This window comes from Balaenoptera musculus, chromosome 8 (assembly GCF_009873245.2).
Source record: "Balaenoptera musculus isolate JJ_BM4_2016_0621 chromosome 8, mBalMus1.pri.v3, whole genome shotgun sequence".
Lineage (NCBI taxonomy): Eukaryota > Metazoa > Chordata > Mammalia > Artiodactyla > Balaenopteridae > Balaenoptera > Balaenoptera musculus.
Window position 1 is genome coordinate 71,188,038 of NC_045792.1, and position 13,027 is coordinate 71,201,064.

At 47.4% G+C, this 13,027-nt stretch overlaps 2 protein-coding genes across 2 annotated transcripts in view; both read right to left on the reverse strand.

The window, feature by feature from the left end:
- The window catches only part of LOC118900003 (serum amyloid A-2 protein-like), a 27,973-nt gene extending 19,275 nt beyond the window's left edge, over positions 1–8,698 (reverse strand). The window contains exon 1 of the mRNA XM_036862118.1: positions 6,803–8,698. The gene's annotated coding sequence lies outside the window, so the exon portion shown is untranslated. The remainder of the gene's footprint in view (positions 1–6,802) is intronic.
- On the reverse strand, positions 5,981–9,246 carry LOC118900004 (serum amyloid A-2 protein). The gene is made up of 4 exons (XM_036862119.1): positions 9,132–9,246; positions 8,712–8,803; positions 6,664–6,802; positions 5,981–6,273 (listed from the first exon to the last, which is right to left on the reverse strand). Exons 2-4 carry the CDS (start codon positions 8,797–8,799, stop codon positions 6,111–6,113), a joined length of 390 nt encoding a protein of 129 aa, XP_036718014.1. The 5' UTR covers positions 8,800–8,803; positions 9,132–9,246; the 3' UTR covers positions 5,981–6,110.
- Positions 9,247–13,027: the final 3,781 nt, after the last annotated feature.

Genomic DNA, 13,027 nt, shown 5'->3' on the forward strand with positions numbered 1-13,027 from the left:
AAGTACGCCACACCCTAGAGAGGGCATCCAGGAAGCAGGGCCAGACCTCAGTAAACTCCCAAGGCTGACAAAGAGGCAGCAGTGCCGGCCTCTGCAATCAACACCTCCCCAACCCATTCCACCTCTGGTCCACTTAGGAAATGCCAGAGGAAAGGGAGGGAGAGACGGCAGGCTTGTCAGCCTTGTGGGGAGTGCAGTATTTGTGGAGAGAGGTGATTTCCTCAAATTGGTTCAGGGTGCCAAGAAGAAAAGAAGAATGCCTGTTCAGTTCTCAGCTGGGTGCATGCTCACTGCAAACACTCCCAGCTCATTCTGGTGCCCCTATCAAAGCAGAAGGGAGTGTGGTGAGGGAGTTCTTGAGAGAGTTGACATGTGTAGGAGCCGGTGACTGCTCTGGGGATTTCTAAAGGGTGGAATACCCATGCCAGCAGAGTTTAAAGAGGCGGTGGTGGAGTGGGATTAGGAAGGAGTTGGGGTGAGCTCTTTCCCATCTGCCATCTCTGCAGGAAGAGAAGAGGCCCTCAGTCATTCTGGGGGCTCCAATGGAATCCATTGGAAAGACCCCTGAGGTTAGAGGAAAGGCAGTGCTGCGCCAGGTGAGGCGACCCCTCAGCTAGGGAGGGAGCTTGGAACGTGGACCATTGTCAGGACCAGTTGTGGATAACCTGCTCCACTCTGGGGAGGTCCTCCATAGCTGAGGGGCTGGTGTGAAGCTGAACCTCACCTCAGGAGCACCCCCATCACACCTGATGATTAATAACAGCTCAAAGCTTATTATTATTTCTTCTCAGTAAATAGAGTGAGAGAGAGAGAACTTGTATAGGTTTACATTTAAATCTCATATTTCATCATTTCTAAACCACACATTTCTTGATTATACATTTCTGAAATTAGGACGTGTCTTACATCCACTAATGACCAGGCAGCCCTCATGAAATTGTTGTCATTGCTTTAGGATTAATTTTGTGTATGCTTTCCTTTTTGTTTATACACAAGAGTGAGGTAAGATTAAAATCCATGTCTAAGTTTAAAAGAACTCTCTCAGTAAGTGTAAAATAAAAATTCAGAGTGATAAGAAAACATTATGTCTGAATCTAAATGGTAGCATCTTTTTTCTTGGTGGTGTATAAATAGTAACACATCTTTCAGTCTAGGGGTCTTAGACTCGAAGAAATACAGTGTGTCCTTTTTCCCTCTCCTCTGGTCTCACAGAGTGTTCTCTGCTAACTTGCCCCTCTGATAATCAGCACAGTACTTTGGAAATTCAAAATATTCATTTATTTCTCCCAAGGGTTCTCATCAGCTACCACAATGACTAACAGTTTATTTGCACATGGTGTTCCTAATTTTCATTTCTATGAGAGAGTGTGCACAGTATCGTTGGAGAAAACTAAATATTTTCTATGATGAAGTAAAATTATATCATTTTGCCTGGTGTCAGTATGATATTTGTACAGATTTAGTAGTCACCTCAAAGTGACTCATTACCACATTCTGCAGATCCAGACCACATCCATACTTTCTACAACTCCCAAACCCTCCTCCCAGTTCTGTCCACTTCTGAACAATACCTCTTCTCAGACTTTATTCATTCATTTCAACAAATATTTATAAAGCAACTACTATTTGTGAGGCCCTATGACAGGCACTGTGGATACAATGACAACACACAATAAAAGAAAGAGACAGGCCTTTGCCCTTGGGTTCCCTACCTATTGGCTCTAAAGACAGACAAGAAAACGGGCAAACACACTGGAGTGTGACGCGTCCCGGGGACAGTCACCTACAGCAAGAGCAGGTACAACCAGATTCCCGCAGGTCCCTGTCGTCCATCTCAAATGTGCTGCATCCCCTGACCCCACTCTCTTCACCCTCGTTCCTTTCTCAGAGCCAGAGAGGTTTCTGCTCCCCTTGGGGTTAACCATCCTTTGTGGGCTTGATCCCTCTGCCTCTTGCTTCCCCTTGACTCTGCTCTTATTCCTTCTTCTTTATCTTTATTATCTCCCTCTTCCTTAGCTCCTTCCTGTTCCTTATAACTAGTCTGACCTTCTTTGAAAGAAAACCTTTCTTGTATTAGTAAAATAAAAAATTAGGTCAATCATTCATTTATTCGTTTTCAATAAGCATTTGTTGAGATGCCATTATATGCCAGGTACTGGATATTAGGGGTGAACAAGAGAGAAATGGTCACTTTTCTCACTGATTTTATAATACAGAAGGAAGATGAACCAAAAGAAAATCCAAACAAAAATCAGAAGAATAAACCAAAAAATTTAGTAAAAGAATCCCACATGTTAAAAATTGGTAAAATGTGAAGAATAACCAGAGTAGGTCAGCCAGGATGATCAGGAAGGCCTCTCTCAAGAAAGAGTGAATTTGGGAGAGCCCCACAGGTGAGACATTCCCATCCATGTGAAAAGCAAGGAGAGGAGTGTGTGGGCAGAGAAAATGTCACCTGCAAACGTTCTGTGCCAAATAACATCTTGGTTTGTTGGTGATACTGGAGAGTGGGGAGCTTGGGAGGGGGTGGCATGAGATGCTGCTGGAGGGTGGCCAGGGACAGATCACACTGGGCTTTGTAAGCCATGATAAGCACCTGGATTATATTCTAAGGGACATGGGAATCCATCGAAGGATTTTAAGCAGGGGAGAGACATGATCTGAGTATAGTTTGTATGCTAGACCGAGAGGTAGGGTAACTACATGCTCTGTTTTGCCCAGGACAGTTCCAGTTTATTCCTGTCATCCAGGTATAATTATCAATAATGCCCCTTTCACAATGGAAGGTGACTTGGCTTAGATGATAAACTATACAGTCACACTTAAGCAGAGGCGGAAGCCATGAAGATGGGGAGACTACTGAGACAGCTGTTGCAGGAACCCAGGTGAGAACAGGTGTGGCCAGGAGCGTGGAGGTGCACGTGAGACCAGGCTGATGGGCTAGAGATGAATTTTGGAAGTAGAATCACAGGGCTTGCTAGTGGATTGGATGTGGAGGTAAAGGCAAGGGAAGCATCAAGCACATTTCCCAATATCTGGGGTGAGCCACAGAGGGAAGAGTCGTGTCCTTTGCTGAATTGGAGGGGCCTGGGGGTGAAGAGTTCTGGAGGGGGATGAGCGTTCCCTTTGGACGTGCAGAGTGTGAGATCTCTGGAAGCCATCCAATCAGCGGTTTCAGGAGGCCAGTCGGATAAACAAGCACGGAGCTTGGGAACCAGGTTCTGAGGGGGAGATATAAGTTTCAGAGCCGTCAGCACGTAGATACTATTTGCTGCGCTTGTTGGGGAGAATACAGAGAAATAAAAAGTGCGAGCCCAGAACCAAGTCTGAGGGACACTTAGAGTTTGGGGAGATGAAAAGACCCAGCTAAGGAGGTAAAGGAAAACTGAAGGGAAGCAAAAGGAGAGTGTGGTACTGTGAAGCCAAGAGAGAACCTTCCAGGAAGGAGGGAGAGGACAACTGGGCTGAGCATGGCTCAGAGGCCCCCTGATACGAGGAGAGAAACATGTCAATTGTTTTGGCAACATGGAGGTCAGTGGTGACCAGAGCTGTTTTGCTGAGTGGTGGGGACAGAGGTCAGGCTGGTGTGGGTTCAAGTGTGAGTCAGAAGCGAGGAATCAGAAAGTGCAGATGGGCAGGTTTTCAACAAGTCTGACTATAAAGAGGAAGAGGAAAACGTGCAAGAGTGAAGAGTGATGCGGATTGAAGTCAGGGTTTTCAATGTGGTGCTTTATTAGGAAAGCCGTTACTGACTGTCTGGACTCTGCAAGGTTTTGCCCATGTGAGGAACAAGCACATTTTCCTCCCTGGCGTGAGTGTCACTGGGTGTCCTGTGCAAGAGGAGAGCACCACAGGAGCTGGGCGGAAGGAAAGCACAAACCAGGAAGTGTTTGTGTCCTGCAACGTCCCTCCTGCGCCCTGAAAGGACAGAGATTGACACCGTGCCCAGCTGGCACAGAAGAAATGATCACAGGGTCCAGTTCCAGGATCACAAGCGGGGCAAAGAAGGGTGGATGTGGAGCTCAGAGTTAATAAACTGATAACCGGCACACACTTCTACTCTGAAAGTGGGATTGAGGAGCACTCCTAAGGGGAGATGATTAATGATGAAATGATCTCTATCGGGGAAAGACAAGTTTAATTTCCTTGTCAAGGAGGAAGAAAAAGTGTGTCTATAAGGTAGTTAGTCACAAGAGAACTTTCTCATCCAGTTCCCATCAGAAGGCACTGTCAGAGGTGTACGTAGAAGAGGTTTAAGGAGGATTAAGGCTGTGTCTCAGAAAAGTGAGTGTGACAGAATAAAGCAGGGGCAGGATAACTGGGATGAGGGAGAGTGCGGTGGCAGATTGGCTGGCAAGAACAGGCTCAAAGCACTGCTGAGTTTAGGGTTCTAGTGGTAAAGTCTCAACAGACCCCAGGTTGTAAGGAGACTCCTGTTACGAGAATGTTCGCTATTAGATTTCTATCCCAGGTGCTGAAGGTATAGATTTTTGCAAAATGAGGGGAAAGAAAGGAAAAGCAGGAGAATGAATGCCTTGAAAGTTTGGATAAAGCAAGTTCTCCAAATTTTTGTAAATAGGAAAAATTTAATAATCAGCCTTTTTATTACTTGAAATAAAAGTTGGATACAGAAGTCTATTCACCATTCTTTTTTTTTTTTTTTTTTTTTGGCTACCTTGGGTCTTCGTTGCTGTGCGTGGGCTTTCTCTAGTTGCGTCGAGCGGGGGCTACTCTTCGTTGCGGTGCGTGGGCTTCTCACTGCGGTGGCTTCTCTTGTTGCGGAGCACGGGCTCTAGGTGCCTGAGCTTCAGTAGTTGTGGCGTGTGGGCTCAGTAGTTGTGGCTCGCGGGCTCTAGAGCTCAGGCTTAGTAGTTGTGGTGCACGGGCTTAGTTGCTCTGCGGCATGTGGGATCTTCCCGGACCAGGGCTCGAACCCGTGTCCCCTGCATTGGCAGGCGGATTCTTAACCACTGCACCACGGAAGCCCCTATTCACCACTCTTTAAAGTGTTAGATCATTTTAGTTCTTGGAATCTGTAATCTGAAAAAACCAAACACCAAAACCAAAGTTTTTATCCAAGGAAGAAGGTTCTTGGTTTATCTAGGAATTTGTGATTTATAGAGTCACTCATAATTCCTGGGCTCTAACAGGCCCAAACCCCTTTTATTAGACACTGTTTTCCTCAATAAGAAGTAACATGCTGGGACTTGCGTGGCAGTCCAGTGGTTAAGACTTGGAGCTTTCACTGCCGTGGGCCTGGGTTCAATCCCTGGGGGGAGAACTAAGATCCCACAAGCCATGCGGCATGACCGGAAAAAAAAGGAACATGCTGCTGGCTTTCCTCTGTTGGGAAGGGTCCAGGGAGGGAAAATGACTTCTTCTCAAGGACCTGACACATATCCAATGCAATACAAAACCTCCTGATACTTAATCTTGATGTTGTCCCTATGCCTCCGTTTCTTGACATGTTTGTTCCTGGACACTTGCCTAAGGCAAGGAATATAGAGCGAAGGGAAGCTGCTTTGGAGGCACTTCTGGATGGCACAGACAGAAATTGGTTCATAGATGGATTTGTAGGTGTTGCTGAGAAATGAACAGAAGATCAAGGTGCAGTTGCTGGAGCAGGATTCCACGATCCAGTCCTCCCGAGGCTGTGTCCCCTGCCCGCACACAGACACCACTGAGGACAAACTAAGGGGACTAGACCCCAGGGCAGAGAAGCTGACAGGACACAACTGCCAGGGAGTGAAGAGGCCTGAATACAGAAGGGCCTAGAAAGAGCACCACTGTGACCAGAGGGGCCTGGAGGGGCGCGGGTCTGATTAGGGGAAGGGGTGGAGCAGGGTGTCTGCCCTGTATGATGCTGAGATTGTGTCCCCGACACCCAAGACACAGGCACAGACTCGGCCTTCACGTGGGTGTCCAGCCATCACCCCTTGGGAACAAACAGGCTGTCCTTATATCAAAGAATAACACACAGTTTTCAACATTCAATCTCTTAAGCATTTATTAGATCTGCTGGCATCTGTGGACAGAGAACTCACTAGCTCAGCGTCCCTGCCCTTGGGGGCTCACAGCCCCGTCGTCTCCTGAGCAGAGTGAGAGGCAGCTCAGTACTTGTCGGGCAGGCCGGGAGGTCTGAAGTGATTGGGGTCTTTGCCGCTCCGGCCCCATTCATTGGCAGCCTGGTCGGCCCTCGAGTCCTCCAGTCCGTGGCCACTGTCTCCATGTTTAAAAAAGTCTGTGACTCTCGGAATCATCTCTCTGGCATCACTGGAATGGAGGAGGGCAGGTAGGGGATTACTCCAGGGCTGACGAGCAACAGCCCACCCTCCCCATCTCTCCTCTTTCCAAGGAATCAAGGGCTCTGACAGGAGCTAGGAAAGAGGGGATGAAGCCTGAGGCTGCCCGGGCTCAGCACACCTCAGCCCTGCGGGTCCCCTTATGCTGGGTGAACAGCACCCACGGGGGAGGCTTGGGAATCGTCTGTCCCACCAGCCTTGCTCTGCTCTTCAGCCACTCAGACCCCGCACAGGACACAGAGGGTGAGGGTGGATAAGAGGAGGAGAGGCCACAGCCCTACAGGAAGTCCTCCAGGGCTTGGCCCCTCCTGGCTGTCCGAGGCTCTCACACCCACCCCTGCCTCCTCAGGGCCCCTGGTACCTGATCACTTTAGCAGCCCAGACGCCCCCAGGTCCCCTTTCGGCAGCGTCACGGTTGCCCCGGGCGTGGAAGTACTTGTCTGAATTTTTGTAATTGGCTTCTCTCATGTCAGAGTAGGCTCTCCACATGTCTTTAGCCCCTGGGAGGAATGCATATAGAGAAAGGATTATCAGGTGGACAGAAAGCTGTGACACACCTTAGAGAAGAATCAAGGAATGAAAAATCTTCCACTGACTCAGTTTCATCCTGTGGCCATAGCACCATGAGTGCCATAGGTTGAGAAGAGCATTCTTTGTGCCTAGTTTCCTGCTCCTGGTAACTCGAATGAGAGTCGTTATGGGGGGAGGGGCACAGCTGTGTTGGACCTGGTTGTCTGGCCCCTATGATGCCGTCTCTGGACTGCATCTCACTTAGGGCTCTGTGTGATATGTTTAAAGGAGAGAAGGGAGCTATCACTATAGGGCAGGATTCCTCAGCTTCATACTATTGAAATTTTAAGCCAGATAATTCGTTGTTGTTCAGGGCTGTCCTGGGTATTGTAACACGTTTAACAGCATCCCTGACTTCTACCCACTAATGGGCAACTTATTCCCCAAGTGTGACAACCAAAAATGTTTCCAAACATTGCCAAATATCTCCAGGACACAAAATTGCCTTGGCCCCGAACCACTGTTATAAAAGGAAGCTGCATAGGATAAGATCCAGGGGACTTGGGTGAGTGAGGAGGTGACATGGAAGACAGATTCTGAGCAAGGGGCAGACATGCAGCACCTCTGCTCTGACGCCTAAGAAATGTATTCCTGCTGCGCGAATGTGCTAATTGTGACTTGATTCCCCTGCCTGTTAGACACGTGAATGGCATCTTGAGAACTTTCTAGTGGACGGTATTGATGATGTGGGCTGCTTGAGGAAGCAAGCCCTTGAGCAGTGGGTCTTTTCCTCAGCCTGGTTACACTTGCCAATCATCTGGGGAGGTACTGAAAGTCCCATGAGACCTACCTCACACCCCAGGCCAATTACCTCACACTCTCTGGGGTGGGTCTCGGGCATCAATAGTTTTCATTGCTCCCCAGGTGAATCCAACATGCAGCTGAGATTGACTAGCCCTCAGCTTGAGAAAGTGGTACTAGGACAAGTCTACCCAGCAAGAGCTTTGGCCTCATGCACAGCTGGGTTCAAACTTCTGTCCTGCCACCTGCTGACTGGCACTTAGTCCCTGGGCAACGGACTCGGCTGCTCTAAGCCTCGGTTTTCTCCCCTTCAGATGGGGGAAGATGCCTCCCTCACGGAGATATTCTGCAGGTAAGTAGGTGACCAACTGTCCCAGCCTAACCAGAACTGCCCCTGTTTTCCTGGAACTGCCCCAGTTAACGTTGAAAGTGTCCTGGAAAACTCCTCAGACCTGGGCAAAGCAGGAGAGTAGGTCACCCTGAAGTGCATGTAAGGGCCGAGTTCCTACTGGAAGCTTGATATATGTTATTAGGTTCCCCCCCACGGTCGCACACGGTTTTTTTGGTCAGTTAAAAGGCTAGAAAAGGGTGGGAAACAGACTAAACCAGGGACAGTGTCACTGAGTATAGGAAGCAGGAGCAAGAGCTAAGCTGAAGGTCCCTGAATTATCCAATTAGGAAATGGAAGGTAAGAAGGAAGCGAAGAAGAAGAGTGGAAGGAAGGAAGGAAGGAGGAGAGAAAGGGAGGGAAGAAGGGAGAAATGGATGGAGGGAGAGAAGAAGAGAAGGGAAATAGATGGATAGCTTTCATCCTACTTCATGCAATTGGTCTGAGGGAAATGCTGTACCATTTCAAGACTTACTTTGTGTCTTCCAGTCAAACTTCCATTTCAGCTGGGAATGATGATTGTTCTTTCTCTAGTAACTGATTGACATAAATCCTGTGGTTTTCAATCTGTCTGAATAAAAGCTCCCCAAACACCTGGCACCTTCTACCACATAGGGCAGCACCGCCTAAGACAGTAGCTCCAACCCTTAAGAGTGCTCAGGGTGAATCCCAGAGGCCCTTGGGTGCCATCCCCCCACCACCAGCCTTACCTTCATAAGCCTCACCAAGGAAGGAAAACCATCGGCTGTGGACTCCCAGCACCAAGGAGCAGAGAACGAGGCCTGTGAAAAGCTTCATTGTGCTGAAATGAAAGGAGAGGGTCAGGGAGACACGGACAAGCCTTGCACACCCACTTTGGGATTTGTATGTCAAGGAGAGCCCATCTGTTCTTTTCCACTTGTTCTCATTAGACTCTCAGTGGTCCTCCTAGGGAACATTGCAGTAGGACCTCACTCGGAGCCGCTAGCCCTCAGTGCTGAACCCACCAACCCTGAACCCAAGACTGTCTAAGGGGTCACCAAGGTGTCTATGGTGGAAGAAGAGGGCAGCTGGGGCCTAGTCGTGCCTTGCTAAAGCGGCCTGTAATTAATCAAAAAGCATTTCCCATGCACCACTCTGCCAGCACTCACCTTATACAGGACAAATACAAAACAGAAGAATTAAAGTAAGTGTTTTCAAAGAAAGCACTCCTTGGAGAAGTTTCTCACCTGAAACCGGTGGAGCAGACCTGCTGGGGACAGGTGGCTGTATTTATACTGAGCCATCCCTGCTGGGGTCATGGGGTGAGAAGGAAAGCTGGACTGGTGCCTGGGGGAGAGTCCCTGCAGGTCATTTCTCCTACAAAACTGCAAAGGGTAACTTACTGGAGTCCAATGGCTGTCCTCATCCACAGGTCATTTTCCTCATTGTGCAACCCTGAGAAAATAGGAAGTCCTGTTCTGCCTGGTGGCCACTGTCAGGGGTGGAGGTGCTGAGGCCCGGGCCACCCGGGCTGCGGAGAAGAGGGTGTGGAGCTCCAGGATGGAGGCCCCCTGGCTGCTGGAAGGTGTGCGGTTAGAGGATGTTCCTTCAGCCTGGACCTTGCTTTCCTGGTCATTTCCTCAGGATGGTCCCTGATGGGCCAGACAGCAGATGTGTCAGAAATTAAATCCTTTGAACTCATGTGTAAAGCCCTTGAGCTTCAAAACTGACAGGCCACCCCACCGAATGTCGTGGGTGCCCTGAGCACTTTCCACCACTCTGTGTACCTGTGCTGAGCTCTCAGCTCCAGGGCAGAGAAAGCCCTCTCAGCCTCTCAGCCATGCATTTCATAAGGGTCAACACCTATTATGACAAAAAAAAAGAGAGAGGTATAATAAAATAATGAGAAGCTTTTTGACTTGATAAAGGTTAAATACCAATAATCTATAGCAGCAGTTCCCATAGTGTGTTCTAGGGAAACCTGAGGGTCTCTTAAGACCCTTTCAGGGGGGTCTGTGAGATCAAAACTATTTTCACAGTAACACTAAGATATTCTTTTCCTTTTTCATTCTCATTTTTTTCATGAGTGTACTGGGTATGAAATGTTCATTGATATGGTTTTAGATTTCTACATTGCAACTGACCTTTAAGAAACTACCACTTGTCAAGTTTTGGTATCATATCAAAGAATTGCCTGAATTATCTTAAAATGCTATTAAAATGCTCTCTTGTTTTCTACCTATATGTTATATCTGTGTGATGTTGAATTTTTTCGTATACTTCAACCCAAATAATGTATTGTGACAGATTGAGTGCAGGATCAGGCATGAGAATCCAGCTATCTTCTATTAAGCTAGATATTTAAAATTTTTCAAAAACGTAAAGCTACTATTTTTGTTATTAATTTTTTTGTTTTGGAAAAAGCTTATTTTCATTAAAATATATTATTTATGTTAACGTAATGGATTTATTATTGTGTTTTTATTTATTCATTTATTTATTTGACCATTTTTTAAGATACTCTGCAAAGGGTTTTTCATAAATTAACTCAATCCTCATAAAACTTCATAACAGCACAATATATTATTGTGTTTCTAAATGCTTAAACATTTTTTCTTTCCAGTGTGTTAAATCCTGATAGAGTCAGGATAAATAAAAGTTCTTTGAGGTCCTCAATAATTTTTAAGAGTATAATGGGACCCTGAGACAAAAAAGTTTGAGAATCATTGCTTTATAGCAAATATTATGTGTAAAGAAGAAACTTTAGGTGCATTCTCAAGAAGGCCAAGAATGAGACATGGATGTCCTATTCTGATCACCTCAGTTTCACATTCTCCTGGAGGACCTGCCCATTGCTAAGACAAGAAACATGAGGAGGATAAGAAATGGAAGAGAAGAAATGAAACTATCATTAGTTCTAAATGATGCAACCTTTTACGTAGAAAACCCATCAGAATCAAATGGCACACTAATGAAGCCACTAAGAGAATTCAGTGAGATTGCCATGTTTCACATAAAAAATCAATTGTGTTTCTCTACACCAATTCTTTTTTTTTGGCTGCGTTGGGTCTTCGTTGCTGCCCACGGGCTTTCTCTAGTTGCAGTGAGCAGGGGCTACTCTTCAATGCGGTGCACAGGCTTCTCACTGCGGTGGCTTCTCTTGTTGCGGAGCACAGGCTCTAGGTGTGCAGGCTTCAGTAGTTGTGGCTCGCGGGCTCAGTAGTTGTAGCTCGCGGGCTCTAGAGCACAGGCTCAGTAGTTGTGGCGCACGGGCTTAGTTGCTCCACGGCATGTGGGATCTTCCCGGACCAGGGCTCAAACCCGTGTCTCCTGCACTGGCAGGCGGATTATTGACCACTGCGCCACAAGGGAAGTCCCAACACCAATTCTTAACAGTTAAAAAAATACAATACAAAATAGTACCAAAAACATTAACTATCTAGGGAAAACTTTAAAAATACACAAACATTTACAGAGAAAATTTAAGTTTGTTAAGGGATAAAAAGTGGGGGATGTATGTCATGTTCATGGAGAGGATGTTTGAACTTAGTAAAGATATCAGTTCTCCTTGGATTAATTTATAAATTCAGTGCAATGCTAATCAAAAATTCCTAGTGGAATTTTTTAAGGGACACAACAGATTTGTTTTTTATGGGTGAATAAAGGTCCATGAATAAGTAAATGAAAAAAAATAAGGGCCAAGAGGGGACATGCACTGGTCTCTGAGATGCGTGATCTTGGGATTTACCCCAAGGGGGGAGACAACTGTGACTGCTATCTCTGTCTTTGGGCCAGAGGGCGTCCCCAGGGACCAAGAGAACGGAGAGATGTTTGCAGCACCAGTTATGTCCCTAATAGGCACCAGAGAGGTAGAGCCACACAGCTTTGAAGATCATCCTTAACCCAGGTCTGGATGAAACAATTTCACATCAAGCAATGGGGACCCACGGAGAAGTGTGTGTACCACCCTCCGTCTCACCATCCTACAGGCAATGTTAAAATGGTGTTGGACTGCACCTGGGGACGGTTCATGGGAGATGTGGCAGAGATGGTGAGGACCCAATGGGCATCCGATCTCATCCTCCCTGCACAGGCACAAGTAGTGCAGCCAGTGCTCTGTGGCATCAAGGTGACCGGATTGTTACTTGAGGTGTGGTGCAGACCGGGGAAAGAAGAGTGTGAACAGTGGATGGAACACACTGGGGATGTAGGAATGGAAGCTTCCGCGGGATGGATGCAGGCAGGTGGCGGAGGACATAGAGAGTGCACTTTTTGGGTTGTGATTGTGGAGTGGCAGGCTGGGGACAAAAATGTGTAAAAGCCGAGAAAAGAGGAGGCACTTGCACTTTGACTGACAAGAACTCTAGAACATAGTTGAACCTGCCGTTGAGGAGTTCACTAGGTCCTTGACCATTCTGCAGAGGAGGAAGAGTGGACCGCTGGGTGTGGATTGAGACTGGAGACATTTAGGTAGAGGAGTAGAGATTACAGGGATTTACAACAAGATAAAGCAAGCCAGGCAAGGATCCAACATCCACTGATAAGAGCCTCATACAGCCTGGCTCATCTGGCAGCAGCGGGATGCCTGAGCCACTCCAAGGATGCCTCAGAAGTTGTGTTAAACATGTTTTTCCATTCTGTATCTGTGTTTTTGATGCTTTCACATCCTGGGGCCTCCCTGCCCCTGGAGGGACTGCTTCTCCCAGAGGTAGCCAATTCTTACAGGTTAGTAAACTAGCCTGTGATAGTAAACTAACCTGTGAGTGAGCCTTTCAAATACAAACCAACCAATCCAGAGCTCACACCTCAACCACCTCCTTTATTGCGCCCTCACACTCTGGGCCACTATCCACCTGCCCTAATCACACCAGAGCCAGGTACCAGACAGCTAGGAACCAGCCCCTATGCCGAGCGAGAGCCAGCTGAAAGTATTCAAAGGAGCCAGTCCTAAACCCGCTCACCCTGCCTCACTGGTCCTCCCACAGAAGCCACAATAAAGGCGTTTGTCACGTTTTCTCCCCCTCTCTCTGTCCCCTGGCCCACCCTGGGTGCTTCCTCGTGTGGC